Here is a 21,559-nt window from a genome sequence, read left to right as displayed (position 1 = left end):
GTAGTGGTTTGATTAAAGCTACCTTATAGGCCTGTGGTACATAGCCTGTTTCTAAAGATAGATTAATGATGTCTAATACCAACGTATCTATTAAGGGTAAAGCTTCCTTGAGCAGTATAGTTGGAATAGGGTGTAGCAGACAGGTTGTTAGTTTTGATGCTTGTACAATGACAGTTTCTCCAGGCCAAGCGGGAATCTTTTACATTTCTGGAACAGCACTTCCTTTCTAACTTTCGTGTTGCCGCGAATTATACCATGGATATCGCCTATTCTGCTTTACTACCTGCTTTTTCAGAGGGGCAACACTATCAAGTATTGTACGTAGCGTGGCTGCAGAATTGTCAACAATCATAATCAATTTGTGCAGGAGTAAAATTAAGGTGGCAACTTTCCACTGTATTGACATGTGATGAAGCAAATGATGAAAGAATAGTTTCTTTAAATTGGTTTACAGCTTTTTCACTTCTGGTGTAGTAGTCTATTATTGTCAGACAGAAAATAGTTGCACGTAAATAGTGTTAAATTATCTATTTCAATGCCATATGTGAGGGTCTAAGGTGTATAGTGACTTAAAGAGTTAAAAAGAGTTTTTAGTTTCTGGTGCAAAAATAGTTTTTATTCCCCAAACATCAGCAACTGTGGCCCCGCCCCCCACAAACAACAAAAACAAGGTGGCGTCCTGCCCTTAGACTGGCGTGATGTTTTGGCGCCTATCAGCCTCCATCTCGATATATTGTGTTTATTGTGCGGCTGCAGTTGTTGACATTGTCAGTCCGGTATAAGGGCGTCACGCCGTCCACTGCGGAGCGTTTTCACGCCTCCAGCCTGAAAACCCGCAGCTTTCCGCAGTAGACTGGACTAAAAACTCACACCTGACCAATCACAGACAACACTCCATTAAAGGGAAGTGACGTTCACCCGATGTGGCCCAATTCGCGGCTCTGACACGAAAGTAGAGGAAGTCCCGCCCCTCGCCTTAATACTGATCAAAGCGCGTGAAGAAGAACCGAGCGAATCCGTTTTTACACCGGTGACCTGCTCTGCCTGTCCAGCTGCAGATAAGCCTGGTCCGACTCGACCTGTCTCGGGTTACCACGTAGAACTGGTCAGCTGGAGAAACAGGAAAAGGGAGCGCCTGGTGTATTTCTGCTGGCGGAGGGGCGGTGCAGACAGACTGTATACCAAACGCACCGCGGTGGTTGGTGCGCTGCCGGTGGCGGGTTGAGCGGGGTTTAGTCCGGATCTGGTGTTACTGTTCGCAGTGTTCCTGTTTCCACTCTGAATATTTAGACCCGTTGATGTATCTTCACCTGCCCGGAGAGAAAGTTTCGTCCATCAGAGAGCGCTTCTCTGCCGTGTAAAGACAACAAAAGCCCGGGGAGGAGCCCCCCCTGCAGTCGCAGCTAGACAGTACATCATTTCCCCGTTACCGGAGGTAGACAAAATACTTGGATACTTAAGTAAAAGTACAAATGTCAAATGTGAAAATACTGTTACAAGTAAGAATAATTTTACCACTCAGTGAAAATACGTCAATGTAAGTAAAAGTCCCAAATTTTAAACCTCTCTTGCACACATGTTTACAAAAATGTAAAGGTAAAAGTTCTTAAGATAGAAAATATGTAACGGTGAACTTATTGTATAAATTATCATTAATTAATTGTATTAATTTTGGAATAAACAACCAGCAGTGCACCTCTAACCTTGGATCTGGATGTAAACAAAAACATTTGTTGTCTTTGAAACGTGCTCTGGAACTCTGAACATGGTCTAGTAATAAATGTGCTGTTGAGTCACTGAAAGCTCCAGGACAGAAATAAACAGACGTGGTGGGCTGGTCATGTTTTGTCTTGTTTGATTGTGAGGATGAAGAGATGCTGTTTCTTTTGTTTCATAGCAACATGGATACAGAGTTGTTTATGGAGTGTGAGGAGGAGGAGCTGGAGCCATGGCAACAGGTGGATGACAGCGTGGAGGAAGATGAGATGGACTTCATGGACAGCTACTGTGAGCCAGGTGAGACACACACAGACACAAAACTGCCTTTGAAATGACACAGTCTCACACCTGTGTCTTTTGTCTCCAGTGGAAGACTCTCAGTCTCCTCTCCCAGCCTCTGAGACACCTCCCCTCAGAGCCCCCCTATCCAACTTACCTGCTTCAACAGGTACTGCCAACCACACACACATTTACCAGTATGCACTCAAGAACATTGTTTTACTCTGAATGAACAGACTTCAGCTTAGTGTCATTCTTCTTTCTGACAGAGAATAACGTTTAAATAGGTAAACAACACAAATATTTTTAACCGATAAAGAGTCTTTTTGTTTCCTCAGTTTCACCCACTGCCCAGAATATCTCTTCCTCAGTGATGCCTCAACCTCCTCCCTCCATCATCACCACCTCCACCTCCTCGTCCTCTTTCCCCCGCTTCCCAGTCCCCTCTACACCGGCAGTCTCAGCCCCGCCACTGATGGCTCAGGCTCCGCCCCTCATCCTGACGCAGACTACAGGTGGGACATTTCTCCTCCCAGCAGCCCCTGGGACAGGCAGTGGCCAGCCCATCCTACTAACCACACAGGTATAGAAAAAAAAACACACCCTCTGCTAACATTCATTTTATTTGCTCATAATTTTGTTTATTTGCACAATATTAAAACATGTGCACACCCAAAATAAAAATCTGCAGGTATTGTTAATGTTTATAAAATGAAATCCCGGGGGAGTCCTGGGGGTTTTGTATGATCTATCGGTTTGAGAGCTTTATGAACTTTCTAAATTGAGAAAAGTACAAAATTGAAAGGCTCACCAGTGCAATTAAGGAGGTCTGTGCAAGGTGTTACAGAGAGCGCTTCCAAAGAATCAAAAGAAGAGCCATAGAGATAAAATATAAGATAAAGATAAAAGATATAAAATGCTTATTAAAACAATTTAATACCTCCATTCTATCATAGACAGGAACAGAATATTTAAACATAGGTAGGTAAAGCCTGAAAGCTTTTACTTACTGAAAGAGAATTAATAACTTTTCAGAATTTATGTGGATTATTGAGGTTCTCATTAGTAACAGACAAATAATATTCTGATTTTGCTTTTTTAATGAAAGAAGAACTTTTTTTTCTTAGTTGTCTAAAAACAGTGGTAGAGCCTGTTTTCCTTGCCTTGGCCCAAGCCAGGTTATGTTAATGAATAATATCTTTCATTTCTGGTGCAAACCATGGGTTGTCTTACCCCTTTACCCTGTATCTCCTTAATGGACCATGTTTATTTACAATTCACATGAATGTCCAAGCTATCTGTACATCAGGGATCAAACCAGCAACAACACAGTCATCAGTTAAAGAAGAAAGCTAAAGATGAGAATTTATGAGGAACATTTGTCAAAATTAAATGGCTCAAGGTGGCTTTTAAGGTTTGGCCGAGTGGGTAAAATGTCCAACTGGGTAACATCATTGGAATCACAGAAAGATTTAAAATAATCAGAAACTATCTTAAGCCAATCCCAATTCAAGTCACCAGCTAAAACAAGTTCTCTTTATCTCAGTTTAGACAAAAGATACTTTAAAGATTGTAAAAAAGATTGGTCTATGCACCCAACAACAGTTATACAAAGGGCCTTAGCAATTTCCACTTTCAGTGCAAAAAATTCCAGTTGTTTACATATGGATTCAGACAGAACTTTCAAGACATCAAATCTTGATTTAACATAAGTAGCAACACCGCCACCTTTTTTATGTCTGTCGATGCGATAAATATTGTATGCAGTTATGTTTATAACTTCATCAGCAGTAGATTTGCTCAACCAAGTGTCAATCAGAAATTACATAATTATAGTAATATTACCTATTAATATTAATTAATATTAATATTATTAATATTAAGAGATAATGAGACAGATGTTTGTTTTGCTTTACAGATGTGCACAAACAAATGTGACAAACGTGATGGTACTGACATAATAGTCACACAGATATTTTGTGTGCCTGTTGAAAAATACACGAAAGAAAGAACTCAGTAACAGATGTTGTTTACTCTGCTCTTCACTCTGGATGTTTTTGCACTTCGTCCCTTCTAGCCCTGAAAAATAACTTTATTAGTCTGCATTTTTTTTTGTGCTTAACCTGTGTAATGTGAGAAAAAAGTCCTTCACCTTGTTCCTTGTGAAACCACCCACCGAAGGTTTATTAAAGGCAAGTTGTTTTTTCTTTTTAAGATTCTAACAATGTGATGTCATGTGGTTGTTTCCCATACAGGGTTTTCCGATGCAGACAGTGGTGAACCCCGGCACTCCTCTGCTTCTAAACCTACAGCCGGGTCAGACGGTCCAGCCTCTCACTCTGATCCAGTGTAGGTTGACTGGCCTCCCACAGACACTGTTTGTTGTTTTTTTTTTTTTTTTTTGTGCTTTCGGCTTACCCAGTGAGTTCAGGGTCGCCACAGATGATCATTGTCAGCATGTTGATTTGGCACAATTTTTACGCTGTATGCCCTTCCTGATGCAACCCTCCCCAATTTCTTTGGAGCTTGGACCGGCACTGGGGAACGGGTGGTTGGGGGGGATCAGTGTCTTGCACAGAGACACTTCGAAATATAGCCTGTACCGGGATTGAACCACTGACCCTCTGGAGTGTGTTACCAACTGATGTCCCCCCCATCCCCCAGAGACACCAAAGAATAATTATGTACAGTATACATTTAGTAGGACTATTGATCACAGTCATTTTCTGTCCCCACAGCCCCGTCACTGAGCAAGTTGGTGCGGCCCAGTGTTGGCATGTCCCCGGTACTCCCCCAGGGCCAGGCTGTTCAGACCAAACCAGCCCCTGCAGGGTCCACATTCACCTCCATGCGGCTCCCCACCACACTGACCATCCGCACAAGCACGCCAGCTCCCGGTTAGTGCAGTGGACATACTGGATATACAGGGAGGGGGCTCATCTTAGAACTGAAAAGAATAGAACAATATGAAACATGACCATTGACGATTGTTTTTTTTGTTTGTTTTTTGTCCAGTTAATCTCCAGGTAGCCCAGGTGAGCAGAGCTAACTCCTTAATGCTGGCAGGTACTCCGGCCCTCCCCTCTGGCTCAGTCAATGGAGTCACCAGAACCACATCATTAAGCAGCGGTAAGAGTAGGGCAATTATCAGTACCAGTACCAATACTTTTGATACCTCTTCCCAACAGTAATCGTAAAAGTTTTAAGTAATCCGAACTTGAAATACTCTCATCTGGTGGTGGAAAAAATTTGATCCTAAGACTTGTGGTGTGATTATATTTAAGTTTCTGTGTGTCACCTGGTCTGGCAGCTTCTGCTCCCACCCCCTCTGTTGTCACGACCCCCAGTGTCAGCTCAGCAGCAATCTCTGACCCCCCCAGGGTGGTGATGAGTGTGGAGGAGTTCTACTATGGGACATTTGAAGGTGACCTGAGTCTGAGAAAGCCACAGCCACTGGGAATCAAAACATCCACCTTCATTTGTCAGATCTGTGGCTTCCTTGCAGAAAACAACCTGAGGTAGGAGCAGCTGAGTACCTGCACATGGCTGGATGGTATAGAAGCTGGTTGGGACTGTATGTTCACCTGTGTTTTTGTGTGCAGGCTGATGCAGCACATGCTCCAGCACTCAGAGCTGATTGGAGCAGGAGGTGAGGAGAGGAAGTGCTGCAGGTTCTGTTACAGACAGTTCTCATCTCCTGCTCAGTTGAAGAGTCACCAGGAGCAGGTCCATGGCCCCTCCCCTTCCTCCTGTAAGAACCACAACTGCTCACAGACTCACAAATATAAACCAAATGTTCCTGGACATGTCTGGGACCTTACCGGCTGGATTTTTACTTTGTTTACTACCTGTATAGATGAGGGCTTTAAAGGTATAGTTTGGGACGTTTGAAGCAGGTCTTAATGGGAACTTTAGTGATTATTATTCACATACAGTTGGATAGGTAATATTTACAGCATATTGAACTAATAGAAATGTTCCTATATCAGAAATTAAAGTTAATTTTTATTAATTTATCAAAAGGGTTCCAAAATTTGTATCAATATAAATTACAGGATTTTTTAATTTTTTTTATACACTCCTTGACCAATTTTGTTACTTCTAATGATGTAATAACTTTTTGGAACAGCTGAATATGCATTATTATTATTATTATTATTATTATTATTAGTAGTAGTAGTAGTAGTAGTAGTAGTAGTAGTAGTAGGCGATGTGAATGTGGAGAGTTGCGTCAGGAAGTCTGTCCGGCATAAAATCTGTGCCAAATCAACATGCAGACAAATGATCCGCCGTGGCAACCTTAAACTAAAGGGGAAAAAAAAAGTAGTAACCCAGTACTTGCCCAGACGTGGGACTTTTCAGTCTCAAACTCAACTTATTTAGTTTGGGCTTTGCTGGTTTTATTAATTTGTCTCGACTCTGGAGTTACTTTTCTTGACTCGAACTTGACTAGGAATTGTCTGTCTTGATTGGGGCATTACCTTGGGGTTGCCTTTCTTGCCTGATTAGTTGTCTTGGGACTTTCTTTTTTAAACTTGACTTGATCAATTTAGCACATATTATCACAATTCTATGAATCTTTAATGTTGAATTCTAACTCACTTTCAGTTGTCTTAGGGCTTAGGTGGCTTGAGTGTGGACTTTGGTCCACCTGGTTTTTACTTCAGGCTTGACTTAAGACCAATTTGGGACTTACCTGTCTTTATTAGCACTTTGGTTTCACAGTGCTTTACTCTGATTGCTTTCTCTCAGCTATGTGTCGTATATGTGAATGGGCGTTTGAGAATGAGCCAGCCTTCCTGAACCACATGAAGTCCAACCACAAACCAGGAGAAATGCCCTACATCTGCCAGGTGGGTCTGAAATCTCAGCCTTTACAGTTGTTGTCCTCAGACCTCATGTTAACTCAGGTCTGATTTGCAGGTGTGTTCGTATCGTTCGTCCTTCTACTCAGACATCCTGCAGCACTTTGCCAGCTTCCACAGGGACTCTCGGTTCTTGCTGTGTCTTTTCTGCCTGAAGGTTACCAGAAATCCGGCCAGCTATCAGCAGCACGTGCTGAGGCACCAGGTAACCACAGTCTTTCCTGTAGCCAGCTGGGTTTACTCACTTTATTATCACAGTATCTCAGTTGTGGTGTCATGATTTGGTTTTGGGTTTAACAGGGACAGAAACAGGAGCGGAGAAGATAAAATAAAAGTAAAATCTTTATCTGTGTCTCAGGTAAACCAGGCTTTCCACTGTAACAGGTGTCGTCTTCAGTTCATCTTTCTGAAGGATAAGATGCAGCACAAACTGGAAAACCATCGCAGCTTCCGTCGACCTGCTCAGCTTGAAGGACTACCGCCAGGGTCAAAGGTCAGCTGCTTTTCTGCTCCAGGGAATGCTACAGGGAAGGTTTTGACTCCCAGTCTGTTTTTAGTGTTTGTGGTAACAATATTTTTTCTGCCACACCTCTATTCAAGTCTTAAAACCCTCAGTTCCTTGGTCTTTGGTTCCTGTGTCTCTCTAGGTGACCATCAGGACATATGGGAAGCTCAAGCCTCCAATGACATCAGCAGGTATCCGTCTTTTCCAGAGCCCCTCATCCCTCAACCAGCCAATCCACATCAAGACAGAGCTGCAGAAGTCCCTGATCCAGAAGAACCTTGTGCACTGCAAATCCCCACGATCCCCCACTAAGAGAACACTCAGTCAACAAGTCAGCAGGTTAGGCCCAGAACAATAGAGCCAAACAGATTGCATGCAGGCCAAGTGTGTGTCAACATATTGGATAAAAATAAACTATAAAGTTTGTCCTGAAGGTGGCACCAGAGGAAAGGTTGTGTTGTTATCACAACCTTTATTTTCTGTGTGAAGTGGGTTGTATATTTCTGTGGACATTAATGTCAAACTTTCAGTTCACCAGTTTGTCTCGACTAAAGCATTTGATGTGATTGTGATAAATTTTGTACAGATATTCCCCACACAAAGAATCCACTGACTTGGAGTAAGGTTTCCTGACTTTTCTTCCATCGTTTCTGAGGTTTTAGGTGAAACGATTGAATGGATTATGATGAAATGTGGTGCAGCTGTTCATGTTCCCTCAGGATAAACTGTAGCAATTGAACCACTGATTGTTTATTGTCAGGTTGACATATAATTGTGTCCAGCACTTAAAGCTGCAAAACTAACCTTAGGTGTACATTGTGTTTACTACTAATTATCAAATGTCAACCTGCTAACACACTAAACTAAGGTAGTGAACACGGTAAATGTCATCCTTGTTATATTCCTGCTACAGGAGTTCCTCGTATGATGGAGACAGGTTGGTATGTTTGGAGTGTGGGACTGATGCTTCTGACTTCTCTGCTCACTACCCGACACATGTCCACTGTCTGCTGTGTCCATACAGCAGCTGCTGCTCCAGGGCCTATGCTGCACACATGATAAAGTAAGAGTCCTGCACTAATTTCTACAGTACTACAGGAACATACAGAGTAAAAGAGAAACATATGATAAATATTTTAGGATACAAAATAATCATATTTAGAAATAAATTCAAGATTCAAACAACTATTGATCCCATAGGGAAATTGTGTTGCCTTGTTACAGCTGCTCTCCGCGTGAAAAGTAGAAAAGAAAGTAAAAAAACTTTCATCAAACGAAGACAATAGACAAGTACAAACTTCTGATCAAAGAAATGAGAACAACTAAGCTAGGAGTATACGTAAATGAATTAAAAATACTATTTGTCCATTTGGACCATTTAGTCCCTCTCCTTTTTATAGAAGGGGGGTGAGTTAAGCAGTTTAATGGCCATTGGGAGAAAGGATCTCCTGTGTTGTTCTTTGGAGCATTTGACTTTGAACAGTTTCTCTGTTCATCCAGCACACAGTGGAGAGGGTGGGGGGGATTGTCCAGGATTGAAAGGAGTTTGGACTACATTCTCCTCTCAGCCACAACATCCAGAGGGTCCAGCTTCTCCCCCAGAACACAACCAGCCCTCCTTATTAGTTTGTTCAGTCTGTTACTGTTCCCAGCCTCCATCCTCAAGAAAACAGGGTGTTTGCACCATAGTTGACATCTAGGTTTGTTCAGTGACTACTGAAGATTTTTTCTGAGTACTTTCACCAGATAAAGTGGGACACCGGGGAGGGACACTTTTGTTACAGGGATCACATCATCAACATGATGTTTTCCATCTCACAGGCACCCTTTCCAGCTGCAGGCTCAGGTTGAAGATGTGCTAAAGGACGCCACATAGCTGTTGGGCACAGGTTTTGAGTACCCTGGGGCTGAATCCATCAGGACCTGCAGCCTTTATGGGGTGAAGCCTGCATAGCTCTTTCCTGACCTGCTCTGCTGAGAGGGTCATTGCTGCAGAGACAGGAGTGGTGTTCAAGTCATGGAGGGGCGAGACATGGGCACCTGTGGGGAAGCCCCTTCGGGGGTGGTTATGAGGCATCAAATCTATTGAAAAAGGTGTTAAAATCATTAGCTCTATCCATACACCCCTCTGTCCTCTGGCTGCTGGACTTATATCCAGTGATGCTTTTCAAGTCATCCAGACTCTGGCATTCTTCTGTTGGAGCCTCTATTCAAGCTTCCTCTTGTAAGCCTCCTGCCCCTCTGAGATGTCACCTGACCTGAATGGTGCCCTCTTTTCATTTAGGGTTACTTTAATGTCCTTAGTGACCTATGGCTTGTTGTTTGGAAACCAGCGAACAGTTTTGTTGGTACACAGATGTAAACGCAGAAGTTGATGTAGTCTGTGCAGCCTGTCAGTCCATCAATGTCCTCACCATGTGTCTCAAAGAATGTTTTCCAATCCATGGCTTCCAAACATCCCTGCAGGGCATTTGTGGCCCCCTTCAGAACATCTTTTCACTGTTTTGGTGGTTGGGGTCTGCCTTTGAACAAGGGGCTTGTACACAGGTTGGAGGTGGATAAGGTTGTGGTCAGACCTGCCCAGGGGTGGGAGGACATCAGGTCCACTGTCTTCTCTGCCCTGGTGTGACAATCCACATACTGTGTGAAGGTGGGGTGGGTCTTGGAAAGGGTTGCATGTTTAAAGTCAACAGAGATCATAAAGAGGGCGGGATGTCAGGTCTGAACTTGGGCTGCGACCGAGTGTTTGACGACACATACGCCGTCTGCCGAGGCAGAGGGAGGAATATAGACGGCTATCAATATATAGTAAGGACGGAGGCCCACCGCCAACAGTTCGATGTCCGGGCAACAGATTCTTTCTTTCACAATACCATGACCAGTATGATACTACCTGTTGTTGATTTACACGACCACGCCGCCTCGTGTCCTCTTTCCTCCCTCCTCCGATCTGCCCGCACTGTGTTGAAGCCGTCAAAACTGATGCATGTGTCGGACATACTGTCTTGCAGACATGTCTCTGTGAATCACATTACACTCAGCCGTTCCCGACTGTAAACGAATGAGTGGTTCCAGCTCCGTACAGCAGCAAAAGTTTTGCGATGAAAAAAAAAGATAAAAAGTCCCTCCAACCTTATGACTAACGAAGATGAGTTCTACACAACAAACTGGATACTTTTCTATATTAAAATACTACACCTAAAATATGAATAAAGGATGAAAGAATTTAATAAAAAGAGAGCAACTGCAACTCAAACAGGAGTTTAAATGCTGAAATGATAGGAAATTCTATTTAAAAGTGAAAGAAAAAATTCAGTTTAAATGTTTAGGTTAAGTTGTTATCTGACATATCACAAAATAGAAAACTGTTTTTAACCACCTTTCCTCTGGTTAATCTCTGTATGAAATGATTCCAATGTGCCTGATAATTTAGTTTGATAACTGTAGTTGTTGTTGATTGCAGCCACCACGTGCCACGCTCTAAAGAGAGAATTCTTCCTCTGCATCGTCTGCCTCCTCCATGGTGAGAAGCACAGATCAGCTTTAAAATTGTCAGTTTGAATTTACTCTGAATGAACCTAATGATTATGATGCTGCTGATGATGTTTCTTGTGCACTTCTCATAATGTAATGCCTGCAGATATATGGTCAGGGATTTAGCTTTAAAAACTTTAAATATTTTTATTGCTTTCAGCGGAGCATAGTAACATGTCCTTTCTCTGCTTCTGTGGGTTAGTTCACCAGGTGTGATGTCTGTGTCTTACTGCACAAGGCGTTGGTTGCACCATTGTAAACACACAATGTACAACACGTTTGCTCAGTTCTATATCATGGTATAAATCCAATAAGAATCACCTGCCTTTGTTCTGAAAGTAATGGGTGTTATGCATCACGACTCTACTGCTGGGATACCAACAGCTCTGAAAAAAGCTGAGGCAGTGTAGATGTTCTTAGTCTCCTTAATGACTGGTGTTGTGTCTGTATTCCAGCCCATTTCTGCTGCAGTGCTCTCTCTGTGACTTCACACCTCAGACTGCAGATCAAATGGCCAAGCACCTGCTGATGAACCCAGAGCACCACAGCGCCACCTGTCGCTTCAGGAGTAAGTGTTGTTGTTTAGCACAAGCTATGGGTAAAGACAGTTTGGTTGGAAAACCTCGAGTTAATTACTGTTATTTATTTCTTTGCCTTTTCCTTTGCATCCAATGAAACTTGTAGTTTTCCACAAACAGAAAAAAGTAATTGCTAACAGTTTTTGGGGGTATGAATAACAGAAATACCAGTGGGACACCAAAGACAATGATGATTAAGGTGTGTCCAGTTGTTTGTCTCTTGTACCAACACTTTATTCCTGAATCAAACCTGACTAAACCCTGACGCTTAACAATTGCAATTGTACAGACAACAACTTCCTTTTCAAGGATTACACAACTCAAGCTTTTGAGTTTTCAAGAGTTTGAAAGTTATTATATTGTGCAAAACATAATGGAGGATTACAAACATCAGATTATAAACATCCGTCCAGAAGTGGTCTGTAAAAATGTTTTAGGGTGGTGAAATGTGGTGCAGCTGTTCATGTTCCCTCAGGATGAACTCTAGCAACTTTGCTGAACCTCTGATTGTTTATCGCCAGATTGACATATGAATGTGTCCAGTACTTGCAGTAAACCTGCAAAACTAACTACAGCTGTACGTCGTGTTTACTCCTAATTATCAAATGTCAACCTGCTAACTCACTAAACTAAAGTAGTGAACACGGTAAATATCATCTTTGATAAAGTAGTGAACACGGTAATTATCATCCTTGATATCGCCATTGTAATGATAATTTGTCATTGCAGTAACTAAAGTATGGTTTTAGGTTTTTCTATTTGGTGTTAGTTTTTTTGAGAGGGGCAGTTGTCCACGGACCATAGGGTCAATAGTTCGATCCCCGCTCCAGCTATTTGTCAAAGTATCCCTGAGCAAGACACTGAACCCACAACAGCCCATTCCCATCCCCAGAACATTTTTTAAATTGCATGTCAAGGTGATCACTGGAAGAAATATCAACACGACACAAGGTCAATAAACACATGACACAAGGTCAATAAACCATAAAGGGTGTTGGTGACACAACAGTAAATTAAAAAACAGTATAAAATTTACAAATGAACAAAATGAGACCAGGGAAAACAGTAAATATCTTCAGAGCATATCTACTGATATGATATCGTTGAGCTAATATTTGGTGTGTTCATGAAAACTCAGCTGCTGTTCCCTCCCCTGCTTAAATGTAATTTTCCCTCTGGGAGGTTGGGAAGTTTCCACAGGTCTATTTCACTCCCTGCTGTTGCACAGCTCTGACATCATCCTGCTCCACAGCCAAAGTAACTAAAACTGACCCACTGACTTGCTCTTTGATGCCATGAAGTCATGGAAACAAGGACACACAGCAGTGGAAGGGTCTTGTGTCTTGATGAATGTGTTTACAAAATAATTCTTCTCTACATACTCTAATGTTTGTGGATTCTCTTCTTGCGAAATCTCATGTTTCATTTACTCAGCCAGTAATTTAAACAGAAGAACTACCTCCCTATAATCTTTGTTGAACAATTTCACTGAAAAGTTCACTTTTTGCTGTAGATACAAGTCAGTTTTATTTCTTAAAAAAGAGAGAGTGGAAGATTGTTTGAGGATTTGTGGCCATGCTTCACATGTAAACACAGAGTTTGCCTCCAACACCTTAAAACACCTTAATCTGTCTCCACAGATTGGGGAGACAGAGAGATATCTGGAGAGATCTGACTCTCGAGATATATTACTTAATCTGTTTCTGGTTTTGTTGCGCAAGCTTCCTGCTAGGACTGAATCCAAAATTCTTGTGTTTACTCTTAAGGCCTCACACAGTTGCGCCATCTTATCAGTGACTTAATGATCTTAGTCCCAAGTCCTCCAGGCTTTGGAACAAAAGCTCCTTGTTGTTTGCTACTTCAGTCCCAGTAATAACAAAAAGTAGTTGTTGAAATTTGGCGTGGGTCTAAAATATTAAGTGTGAGACTACGATTTCTTAGCTGCGTAGAAACTATCAGGAAAAAAGGCTGAAAAAGAACATGCTAACTGCTGCACAGGTTTACAGGTTTTGCTCAATTGTCATTTAAAGGTTGAGTAAACTCTAGGCTGAGCAGAAGGTTAGTAATTTTCTAAAATTACAATGGGATTACATTAACATACACGATAACCTTGCTCTTGCTCCTACTTCCTGTAGAAAAACCAGGTGAAGTTTACTAGACTTACAAATTAACAGTGAAGACATTTATTCAATTCAATTCAATTCAACTTTATTTATATAGCACCAATTCACAACAAAGTCATCTAAAGGCAGTTTACAGAATAATGTCAAGTATATATATATAGTATATGTATCGAGAAAACCCAAAAATTCCCCCTTGAGCAAGCCCTAGGCAACAGTAGAGAAGAAAAACTCGCTTTAATTGAAGAAACCTCCACACCTGCAGAAAGGGACAGAGAGAGGGAGAAAGACAACTACAGGAGAAAACACACAGAGTTAATGTCATACAGTGTTGACAATTGTGGAAGAAGAGGAGAGAGGGACAAGAGGAGGGGGGTCCCCCAGCAGTCTAAGCCTATAGCAGCATACCTATAACTAAGTATAAGGTTTATCAAAAAGGAAGGTTTTAAGCCTAGACTAAAACGTACAGAGGGTGTCTGCTTCCTGAATCTGAAATGGGAGCTATTTTTACAGGAGAGGAGCTTGATAGCTAAAGGCTCTGCCTCCCATTCTACCTTTGGAAATTCTGTGAACCACAAGTAGGCCTGCATTCTGAGATCGAAGTGATCTACTGGGATGATTAATGGTGCTATGCGGTTTTCTATATATGATGGAGCCTGACTGTTCAGAGCTTTATAAGTAAGTAGCAGGGTTTTAAATTCTATTCTAAATTTAATGGGAAGCCAATGGAGAGAAGCTAGTGAAGGTGAAATATGATCTATCTTGCTAATTCCAGTCAGCACTCTTGCTGCAGCATTTTGGATTAATTGCAGGCTCTTCAGGGAGTTACTGGGGCATCCTGAAAGTAGGGAATTACAGTGATCCAACCTAGAGGTAACAAATGACTAGTTTTTCACCATTTTAGACAGAATGCTCCTAATTTTGACAATGTTCTGTAGGTGGAAGAAGGCTGTTCTAGAGATTTGTTTTATTTGTGAGGTAAAGGACATATCCTGGTCAAAAAAACTCCAAGGTTCTTTGCAGTAGTACTGGAGGCCAGACTTATGCCATCTAGAGTAACAATATGGTTGGACAGCATATTTCTGAGATTTTTGGGCCCAAATACCATGACTTCAGTTTTGTCTGAGTTTAGAAGTAAAAAATTGTGGGACATCCAGGCTTTTATGTCTTGTAGGCATGCTTGAAGTTTGATTAACTGATTTTTTTCATCTGTTTCCATAGATAGATATAGCTGGGTATCATCATTGTGGTGCAGGAAGTTTTAGGAGATTCTGTCGGTGTAATAATTGGTCTGTTGGTTGGTTGTATTATTATTATTATTATTATTATTATTATTATTATTATTATTATTAATTAAATTTTGTTTTTACGTTAACTTTATGCTTAAGATGTTTTCTTCTCTTTATTTTTTAAGCCTACGTTGAACCTGACATCCAGTTCTCCCGCAGTGAAGACCAGAGTTCTTCTGAAGAAAAGGAATCAGGCCAGAACAAGGACTTGCCTGATCCATCCTGGAAGTCAGCAGCTTGTTGGAAACAGGCATCAGAGAGCAGCAAACCCACCATCATCCCATTTACTCAGCTCAGTGGGCCTCATCACTGTCTCTCCAAGAACAGTGACGCCATTGATTTCTTTAACCTTCTCTTTCCTGCAGCTCTGGTAGAACTAATTACAAGTGAGACCAACACCCATGCTAAGACCTGCAAGTTCCTTGGGTCCTGTCAGCCAGACTGGGTTCCTGTGACCACTCATGAGATTAAAGGCTTCATCGGCTTGGTCATTCTGATGGGGATCCAGAACTTGCCTGACCCATCGCACTACTGGTCTTGGTGCCACTATGACAACAGTTACACCTTTTACCGAGCAATGAGCTTTAAGCGGTTCAAGCAGATAGCTGCCAACATCCGCATGGGCAGCTTTGCCACAGAAGAGTGTCGTGGCACCAAGAACCCCAGCGACTCTCTGCACATCTTCAGGCCAATGCTGGACATCCTGGGTGGAGCGGTGTGGAATGCTTACCGACCAAATTGCTGTCTGGCCATCGACAGGGCGCTTCTGCCCAGTCTGGAGGAGGAGAACTGCAATGTCAAGGGCAACCCAAAGACTCAGCCTCAGGTGTGGCTGCTCTGTGACTCTAAGTCAGGCTACTGCCATCGCTTCTTTATCCAAGTGGGGGAGAAGGAAGGCCAGGAGCCAGGGTTTACTGTAGTGTCAGAGCTGATGAAGGGGCTGGTGGACAAACACCACCAACTCTACCTGGCTAAATCACTTGCATCTGTACCGCTCATGCAGAAGCTTTTGGACCAGGGTATCTACGCCTCCAGTTCTTTCCCTCCACCCAACCCAATCCTGCCCAAAGAGCTGTGGGTGGAAGGCAGGCTGGAGAAAGCTGGGGACTTTGTTCAGAGGCAGTTTGGCCCCCTGCTGGCAACCCGCTGGAGGGACACCAAAGAGATGGGCTGCCTTTCAACTAATGCGGCTTCTGGTGAGGCAGATACCGTTTGGAGGAGGTCTCAGACCAAAATAGGTGGACTAGACCCTATCAAACGTCCCATGGCCTTCCGTCTCCTGCAGGAGAACATGCGAGGGGTGGACATCTGCAAGCAACTGCTGGCCTGTAACCCACTGGGAGGAATCCCTCAGGACCGACACTGGCGCAGCCTCTTCTGGTTTTTGGTCAATCTTAGCATTGTTAATGCCTTCATTGTGCTGCGGGAGAGCCGCAAAGAGAACCCACCTGCCTGGGTGCATGATGGTCTTTTTACTCAGGTCAACTTCCGCAAGCGTCTGGGCAATCAGCTTGCTAAGTGTGCCCAGAAATACTTTGAGACCATGGAGATTGCCAGCACCCACGGTCTGAGGGCCGAGGTGGCAGATGAACCACTTCAACAAAGACATAGAATGGCAAAGATCACCTCAATTTCCAAGAGGTGCAAGAACTGCAATTTGAAAAACATTCGTCACGAGAGTGTGTATGGCTGCATTGTCTGTAACGCGAACCTGTGTAAACAGCCGAGCTGCTTCTGGGAATATCATGGCATGTCACCTTTAAACAAAGGTCAGTATTTAGTCAGGTCCTGGTCAATTCTGTAACTTAATTCTGGTTTGTTGATTTTAACAATGATTTAAAATGTGTGTTTTTACAGGATCAACGAAAGTTGGATTTATCAAGGACAGAATAAGGTAAAAATCTCACTATAAATGTGTTTACATAGAAACTTTTGTCTGATTTATTACATTTTATAACTTATGTGTTTAGTTGTTGCTTTACTTTAATTTTGACCAAAATGCTGGTTTGTTTCTCTGTGTACAGTGGGGCAGTCGAGGTGGACGAGGTTGAGGACAATATGGACGAGGCAATGGCACCTGTGGAGGACACAGACTTTTCTGATGATGAGAGACTGGATGATTTGGATAAAGTTGACGCAGAAAGTGAAGAAATTAAAGAATTGATCAATGAAGTAAAACATCCAGTGTCTTACCTTCTATCATCAGCTGATGGCCATGCCCAACCTGGACCCATCTTTTTGGCGCGTGAAGACTTCCTCACGGCCCGTCAGCTGAGGATCACCCTGTTTTCTCTGTGTGATGGTCTCCGTCAAGCATCAAGGGTCTTCTCAACTGAAATCGAGCATATCCGAACATGGCTGAAGGAGGCCAGAAAGCGTCTGAACCAAACTGGGCATGAGCAGAAGTCCCACTCTGATGGTGAGGACCGCATGGTGGCATGGGTGCTGTCCATGCGTGAGCAGCAGCTTCCCATCACAGAGACAAACCTCTTCAACAAAGCCTCCACGCTCAAGAAGAAAGGGGGTTTCAGCAACTCCTTTCGTATCTCCTACGATTGGGCGGTGAGCTTCATGCTGCAGCATCGACTGGGTGTACAGAGCATTGGCAGGGAAGCCACACTGGCTCGCAACCTGCCAGGTACCATGCATGCCAAAATCAAGTCCTTCAGGCAATTTACTCAGAAAATCACCCAGGTCCACAAGCTTTCAGAAAACAACATAGCTGCAATGGACGAGCTGTGTCTGTTTGTGGATTTAAGGTTAGTTCAGGACAAGTCTCACCGCTCAGAGGCCCTGGAGTTGACTGGATCTTCACCTCTGGTCACTGTGTATCTGACAATGCTGGCAAATGGTACAATGCTCCCATCTCTGGTGCAGGTGAATAGGCAGTTGACTGACAAAGTCCTGCCAGAGTTCATCCTGCTGGAGGCTGGTCCAGAGAGTCTGTTAGTAGAAGAAGTCTTAGATCTTTGGACTACCAAGGTTTGGCTGCAGCATGTGTCTGGCCCAGTTCAAGCCAATAAGTCAATGCTTATCTTGGACAGACACAGAGAACACACGGGGGATCAGTTCCTAACTTCCATTAGTGGATCGGGTACCCTCCCCACAGTAATCCCCGGAGGCTGCTCCTTCTGTCTCCAACCCCTGGAGGTCTGCCTGAAGCCAGTTCTGCAGCGGTTCTTGCTGTCTCGCTGGATAAAGTTCACTGTCAGAGACCCAAAGGAGTTGGAGGAGACATCGCCAAACCGGCTCCACACTAACGTGGCTGAGCTGCTGGTTGAATGGCTGGTTGAGGCCCTCACACAGCTGAATAACCATGCCCAGCTTTGGAAGAAGTCTTTCCACCTGGCAGGCGTTCTGCCGGTCCTAAAAAAAGAGGATGAGGAGGTGGAGAAAAAGGAGGAGCTGATGACCAGTCAGAAACCAGAGGAGATCCAGTTGGAGCTCATCAAGACACTGACGGATGTGCTGCTCGGGTCTGACGTTCTAGAGTCTGATTATGCTGCTCCACTTGAACTGGAGGACCTGGAGGACAAGGAGGACACTGATGAGAAACATGTAGGGGGGGTGCAGAAGGAGGTGGAAGAAGAGAAGGAGGTCAAGGAGTACATGGAGGCAATAAGGAAGGACACAGACGAGGAAAGACAGTTATCAGAAGAGGAACATGAGCTAGAGGATAATATAGCAGAAAATGACGGGGGCGAGAAAGAGGAGAGTGAGGCAAAGGAGGAGAAAGAGAAGGTTAAAGAGCTGGAGGAGGACAGTGAGGAAGAGGGAAAGGAGACTGAAGAAGATAGGAAGGAGGTGAACAGGGAAAGACGAGAGACCAGAATTGTTACAGGAGAGGAAGTTGGGGACGAGTGGAAGATTAAAAGCAGGACTGAAGGTGTAGAGACTGATGGAGAGGAACAGGACAGGGTAGCCGAAAGCTGAAGAGACAATGAAGCTGTTGCTAAAGATGCAGAGATTGTAAAGATCTGATTGCGTCATCCCTGAAATGGTGTCTGACAGATGTTTACTGCAGGACTTATCACTTATTTCCCAGAGCCTGAAACCAAAGTTTTAATGTGTTGGACTTGGATGCTGTGTGTTAAAGTTGACTTTCAGACATGCAGTGGAATTTTAACATCATCCTGACTTTTTTAGGAGTGGGTGTATGTGTGAACAAAAATGTTCGAATAAAAGTGAGCTTGTGCGTGCAGCACGTTGCTGTTTCCCAAATCGTTTGGGGGATTAAAAGCAATCGGATTAGTGATGATAATGATATCACTCAACTCCCTCTGTAGTAGAGTAATTTAACCTGCAGGGCTCCAATGTGCTGTAAACAAAACACTGTTTCCCAAATCTCAAATTTTATAACACGTTGTGCCTCATGTGCGCGCTGATCTGGCACGGTAATCAAGCAAATTTTCACATGCGAGGATGCCCTTTACTCGGGTGATCTCCTGTTGTGAGTGAACTATCTGAAAGGCCCCTCTAGATAATGTGCAATCCTGCATTCCCCTAACATTGTCCGGAGTTCATGTCTGAAACAGGCTACTTCTTCAGAGTTTTAACCAGTTATGGCAGGTTTTTGGTTTTGATACAGACCAGGTAATGATCACATGATCTAGTCCAGGTGCAAGCTAGACATACAGACAGATGAGAGAAAATGGTGTCCTGCACAGTCAACTTTTGACTGGATCCACAATTACTTCCTGTTTATTGTGAACTGCTCCACATTCAATTCCAATATCAAATGGAAAATTTCTTTGTTGGGTTTTTTGTGTCACAACCCTAAAAGGGGATTGGTGAATGAAGGACTGATTTTTGGACTCTTACTTTTTCCTGTTTTTTTCCTGTTTAGGACATTTGTGTCAGCTTCACAGAGAACCAGTGGGACTGACAGATTATGATCCTCAATCTCAACAACTTTAATACAAAATGCATATTGAAATAAAGTAACACATTGAACAAAGAGACATATTTTCTGTCAGTCAATTTTTACAGATGAAATCCAGACAAAGCTGTGAGTTCTTCTGCAGTTTAAGCTGCTTCATTGAAGAATTATATTTCTTTCACAGTGAGCAGTAGTAAGTGCTGTGGTGTATTCCTGTCTGAACTGAATCAATTTTAGATTTTTTTTAAATTTGTGGATCCTGTGACTGAGATGGTTATAAAGTTAAACGTGATGTCTGCTGGTCAAACAGACTGTCCCTGCTCTCAGGACATGTGTAGTCTACATTTTAAAAGATGCACTTATTTATTTTAAGTTTTACTGGACAAAGTGTTTGCAATGTTGTTTCATATTCAACCATTCTCACACACACACACACACACACACACTTGTGACGGCAACAGTGATGAGTAATGGTGTTGATCTGCAGAATGTAAGTTTGGTGAAAAAGAAAGTATTTCCTCATCATGTTATTAGAAGTTTTAACCTTTGTGTCTAATAAATCCACTGGTTCTCGGAGTTTAGTTGTATTGAAACATAGTTTTTAGGAAACACTATTGTCAACCAGTATTTGGTTTTCTACATGCTTAAAACCAGTGAAATTGGTTTCTTCACACTGAAGAAACTGCAGCTACTTGGATTGTTGTTTAGTGCTTTTTTGAGAATGAATGATCAGCTAACAGATGAGTTCTATAACAGACTCGGATTTCAGATCAATGGCGCTTCCTGAACATTTTGCTTTGATGACGGCAGAACAGAACTTGACAAATACTGGCTGCTCTGGGACGTGGACTGACGAATCGGTCAGACTGACAGAAATGTGTGAGAAGAGCCTGATGAATGTTAGGCTTTTCTTTGTGAACTGTACAGATTGCTGCACAGATCCTCCTCAGTTTTGTTTTCTAACCTGCAGAGAAAATGTGATGTGGACTGAAATCTGATAATGGTTCTTGCAGATTTCCTGTGGCTGTTTTGGTGCTGATGTACAGATGTTTTATAAACTGTTCCTCATAAATAAAACACAAAACCTTTTTGTTATTTTAGTCTTTTTGTTTTATTGCGTTTATTTTATTACTATGTACAAAAATATTTGTCATGCAAAGGTTCAGCTACAAGCTTAGTTACAGTTGCAGCCCCTGCAGGAAAACACTAATACAGCTAATGAACTGGATATAAATACCTGTTTAAAAAAATATGAAGTATTTACTTACTGTACTTTCAAAGATGCAAACAAGTTTCTGTATGTGAAACCTTTTGCACTTGTATGAAAATATAAAGTATAATGAATCCAGACCACTCTGTAAATCTTTGTTTTGAACTTATTCCATCCTCAGTGCTCACGAAACAGCCAAAGCATTTTTTCTTTTGAGTTTTAATACCTGAGGGGTATCCACATATATATATTTTCACATCTCAATCCAGCAAAAAGGGGGGAAACAGACTAAGAGTAAAATGCCCAGAAGAGACCTAGATAGGTTTATACACCAAATCTCTATCATCCTGAGTAGAAAAAAAATAAAAAGTACACTCAGAAAATAAACAAGACAAGAAATTATGATTAAAATAAACCCCTGAAAGTAAAAACCTCATTCCCACAAGACTGACTGTTTTTAACCTGCTCAGTTTCTGTGACGTGCTAAAACTAGAAGCAGTTGTCATCAGCTTCTGGTTGTCCTTGCAGTATCCTGACGCTTTATCATAGTATTACAATATTTTGTTGTAGATAGTCCAATG

General features: G+C 42.5%; 1 protein-coding gene across 1 annotated transcript; it reads left to right on the top strand.

Annotated features, from left to right (window-relative positions):
• The first annotated feature begins 971 nt into the window (after positions 1 to 971).
• On the top strand, positions 972 to 20,869 carry pogzb (pogo transposable element derived with ZNF domain b). Its single transcript, XM_067510456.1, has 19 exons — positions 972 to 1,435; positions 1,898 to 2,016; positions 2,087 to 2,167; positions 2,337 to 2,581; positions 4,254 to 4,347; positions 4,737 to 4,895; positions 5,014 to 5,127; positions 5,309 to 5,516; positions 5,601 to 5,749; positions 6,751 to 6,851; positions 6,922 to 7,068; positions 7,222 to 7,356; positions 7,511 to 7,707; positions 8,282 to 8,431; positions 10,832 to 10,891; positions 11,358 to 11,470; positions 15,015 to 16,658; positions 16,747 to 16,783; positions 16,914 to 20,869. Exons 2-19 carry the CDS (start codon positions 1,902 to 1,904, stop codon positions 18,820 to 18,822), a joined length of 5,658 nt encoding a protein of 1,885 aa, XP_067366557.1. The 5' UTR covers positions 972 to 1,435; positions 1,898 to 1,901; the 3' UTR covers positions 18,823 to 20,869.
• The last annotated feature ends 690 nt before the right edge of the window (positions 20,870 to 21,559 follow it).

Source organism: Channa argus, chromosome 7 (assembly GCF_033026475.1).
Source record: "Channa argus isolate prfri chromosome 7, Channa argus male v1.0, whole genome shotgun sequence".
In the NCBI taxonomy this organism is placed as follows: Eukaryota; Metazoa; Chordata; class Actinopteri; order Anabantiformes; family Channidae; genus Channa; species Channa argus.
Note: the sequence above shows the minus strand (reverse complement) of the source record. Positions and strands in the feature narration are given on the sequence as shown.

Coding starts and splice junctions, on each gene's coding strand:
- pogzb (XM_067510456.1), top strand. CDS start 1,902: ATGGATACAGAGTTGTTTATGGAGTGTGAGGAGGAGGAGCTGGAGCCA. Junction 5,750..6,750: donor TGGCCCCTCCCCTTCCTCCT/GTAAGAACCACA, acceptor GCTTTCTCTCAG/CTATGTGTCGTATATGTGAA. Junction 7,357..7,510: donor GACTACCGCCAGGGTCAAAG/GTCAGCTGCTTT, acceptor GTGTCTCTCTAG/GTGACCATCAGGACATATGG.